Source organism: Hyaena hyaena, unplaced genomic scaffold (assembly GCF_003009895.1).
Source record: "Hyaena hyaena isolate Hyena2069 unplaced genomic scaffold, ASM300989v1 scaffold_756, whole genome shotgun sequence".
Classification (NCBI taxonomy): Eukaryota; Metazoa; Chordata; class Mammalia; order Carnivora; family Hyaenidae; genus Hyaena; species Hyaena hyaena.
The window spans coordinates 730,350-734,120 of NW_024081384.1; the positions used below are offsets into that span (position 1 = coordinate 730,350).

At 36.5% G+C, this 3,771-nt stretch overlaps 1 protein-coding gene across 1 annotated transcript; it reads right to left on the reverse strand.

Moving 5' to 3' along the window:
• Positions 1-2,174: 2,174 nt before the first annotated feature.
• Positions 2,175-3,113, reverse strand: LOC120221071 (olfactory receptor 4F15-like). Its single transcript, XM_039218329.1, has one exon. The coding sequence runs from the start codon at positions 3,111-3,113 to the stop codon at positions 2,175-2,177; it is 939 nt and encodes a 312-aa protein (XP_039074260.1).
• Between the last annotated feature and the right edge of the window lie 658 nt (positions 3,114-3,771).

Genomic DNA, 3,771 nt, shown 5'->3' on the forward strand with positions numbered 1-3,771 from the left:
GGGGGAAAGGGAGAGAGGCAAACCATGAGAGACTCTTGAATGCTGAGAAACAAACTGAGGACTCATGGGTGTGGGGGGTAATGGGGGAGATGGGCATGGAGGAGAGCACTTGTGGGGATGAGCACTGGGTGTTATATGGAAACCAATTTGATAATAAACTATTTGTAAGAAAAAAATAAACATAAAAATTTTTTTAAAACAAAAAAATGTCAAAAAAATAAGGTACTTAATATTCCATTTAAAAAAGACATTAACTCTTGGACAAGAATGGTGATATGTGGAGAAAAACAAAGGGACATATTTAAGAGGTGTTTGAAGTGGAATTCATGGGATTTTCAGTTTCATTGAATATTGAGGATCAGGGAAGGGAGGAGTCCATTATTACTCCTAGGGTTTGCATTGAGAAACTGGGTAAATACTGGTGCCAATTACTGTGATTGGGGATCTGAAAGAGCAGGTTTAAGAATGAGATGATTAGTGTACTTTGAGACCTGCTGAGTGGGAGATTCCCTCAAAGCATCAGGTAAGTAGACAGATTTATGAAGTAGGAACTCAATAAATAATACCACAGCTTTGAATACCCGCTAGCTGATATAGTAAAATTAAAGCCAAGGGAAAGGAGGCTTACTGGAGATATATAACGTGGAGTGATTATAGACCAAAGATGTAATTATGAGGAATACTGAGTTTGGTGGTGGAGCAGATTAAACAAACCCAGCAAACTGATACTGGGATGGAAGTCCCAGAAGGCTGGGGGAAAAGCAGGAGACTGTAGTTTCTTTGAAGCCCAGTGGAATATTTGAAGGAAGGAGTAGTTAGCAGTGATCAAGTAAAGAAGAAATTTCCATTCAAATGAATACCAGAGCATTAAAAGAAGTATTAATATGGGGCGCCTGGGTGGCTTAGTCGGTTAAGCGTCCGACTTTTGCTTGGGTCATGATCTCGCGGTTCGTGGGTTCAAGCCCCGCGTCGGGCTCTTTGCTGACTGCCAGCTCAGAGCCTGGAGCCTATTTCAGAGTCTGTGTCTCCCTCTCTCTCTGACCCTCCCCTGCTCACGCTGTCTCTCTCTCTCTCTCCTAGAAATAAATAAAAATATTAAAAAAAGAAGTATTAATAATTAATTTGTATGGAGGAAGCAGTGATGTTATTGGGAAGGTTTTCTTGGAGAAACACAGGAGAAAAAATATAGGCATTAGTTTGCTCAATTGAGCAGATTTTATTCACAGGGCAGTAGAAATAAATGAATGAAAAAATTATGTGTAAGTTTAATAAATTTATTCCAAGGTTAGTAATTCTTAATTAAACTGAATATGCTTAACTGTGTTTGGCTTGACATTTATATAAAGCTATCAAACTCAAATATAGGCGCTCCTGGGAGATGTTTTATCTGACCAGGAAATCATATTCAAGGAAGCCAGGGCCTTTAAATACCCACCCGTGTGTGATTATTCTCCTTTGGAAAAACTGTTATTTCTATGTATTTTTTTTCTGGGGAATAAACCAGGTGGTTGAATATTAGAAAGACTTCATTTTTACAATAGTAGAGGCAGACAAAAGTGCAAAAAGCTTTGGTTTGTATTTACTAAAGTATTGATAGAGTTAAAAAATTTCTCTACCTGCAATTCTAATCGAAATGTAAAACTATGCTAGCATCTTAAACTGACAAAGTCAAGTTTGTCTTCCAGGCTCAACATAAGTAACACATAGTTGATTTGTTATTATTCTAAGTTAAAATAAAATTAAAATAGAAATTTAAAAATATAACTTATTGATTTTGATTTACTCAAAGTCACATTTTATCTGTTAAATCCATACATTTATTATGAGATATATTTATCATTTTTGAGGTATTTATTGATAATTGAGAATAAATACAATAAGCAAGTGGCAGAAAATACTACTCAGAAAATGGTATTTGAATGTTAAGTTTACTTCTAGAAATCAGTTCAGTTTTCTATTCTCATCTCTGTTCTTGATGGAAGTAGATTAAGTCCATTTATTGTCTGTTGTTAACGAAATAAAGTCACCTTTGACTCAACAATCAATTTCTACAGGTGGAACTGTTGAGTTATCTCCCAAAGTAGTAGCTCTTTTCATCATAATGACAACAGTCATATGACTTGTAGTATTCTTGGTAAGCCTGCAGCATGTATGTTCTAGTTCTGTTCCATTCATTATGAGATCCCAGTAGGATGCACAGTCCATTTGCCCAGTCTTCTCATGGCCATTCTCATGTCTTTGTTTCTTAATGTATAGATGGCAGGATTCAAGACGGGGGTGATAGCAAAGTCGACTATGAACAAATACTTATCCAGTGATGATGTAGGGAAAGGCCACACATAAAGAAACATGCATGGCATAAAAAACAAAATCACCACAGTGATGTGAGCTGACAATGTGACAAATGCTTTGGACAAGTCCCCTGAAGAACGTTTCCAGACAGTGACCAAAATGAAGATATAGGATATAATTAAAGAGAAGAAGGTAGCCATGGATATAAACCCACTGTTGGCAATGATTACAAACTCTAGCTTATAAGTGTCTACACAAGCAAGGTTCATGACCCGAGGAAAATCACAGTAAAAACTATCTACTTCATTAGGGCCACAAAAGGGCAGGTTTATGACAAAAACAAACTGAGATACAGCATGGATTATCCCCACTATCCAGGCAGCCACTACAAAGGAGACACACATTTTGGGGCTCATGATGGTCAGGTAGTGGAGGGGTTTACAGATTGCAGTGTACCGGTCATAGGCCATGGCTATGAGCAGCACCATCTCAACTCCACCCGTGACATGAATAAAAAATATCTGTATCATGCATTTAGGAAAGGAAATGATGTTGCAGTCAGTGAAAAGATCAGAGATCATTTTGGGCACTGTGGTAGAGGCCAGACCTAGATCAAGAAGAGAGAGGTTGGCCAATAGGAAGTACATGGGGGTGTGTAAATGAGAGTCAATGATAACTGTGAACACAATGAAGAGGTTTCCCAGGATAATTCCCATGTAGAACACAGAGAAGAACCAAAAAAGAAAAAGATGCATCTCCCATGAATTTGAAAGACCAACCAATACAAATTCAGACACCACAGAGTCATTTGCTCCATCCATTGACTCAATCAGTAGAGAAGATGCTGAAGTATTCTGAAGGTAGAAAATAAGGAAGAATTGAGAAATATGGGTAATTTAACAATGATATGTTTTTGCTCATCAATGAACTTGTGGAAAATATGTTTCAGTTGCCAAAATGTGAAGCTGGAAAACATAAAGAGAAGGCAAGTGATAGGAAGATAAATGAATAGGAGAATTGAGATAATCATAAGTTTGACTAGAGAGAAGAAGAAACAATTTTTTGGAAATATGGAGGAATTAGGTGCAAAGAATAACACTTCTGGTAGAGAGCCTCTTTACTACCATGTTCATTGTGCAATAATTCAGTCTCCTTCAATCTTTTCCATATATATTCAGGAAAACATCTTCCGTTTCATGAATAATTATCCATAATTTGAATGTTCAAGCTCTTCATATTTGTACGTATATTTTCTTGCCCAATATACTCTCTGATTATTCTTTTACTTCACACATGCAAAATCTCAGGAATTAACATTAATTGAATAGTGACCAGCCAATGAGTGAAAGAGTGTTGAATGTAAGAGGAGTGCTAACATAAAATGAAAACGCTTAGTCCTTTGATAGTTTACAATATTTGTGATTGCAACAAGTCACTCAGAAAATTAAGATATATATATTTTTTGTTTTATTTATTTCT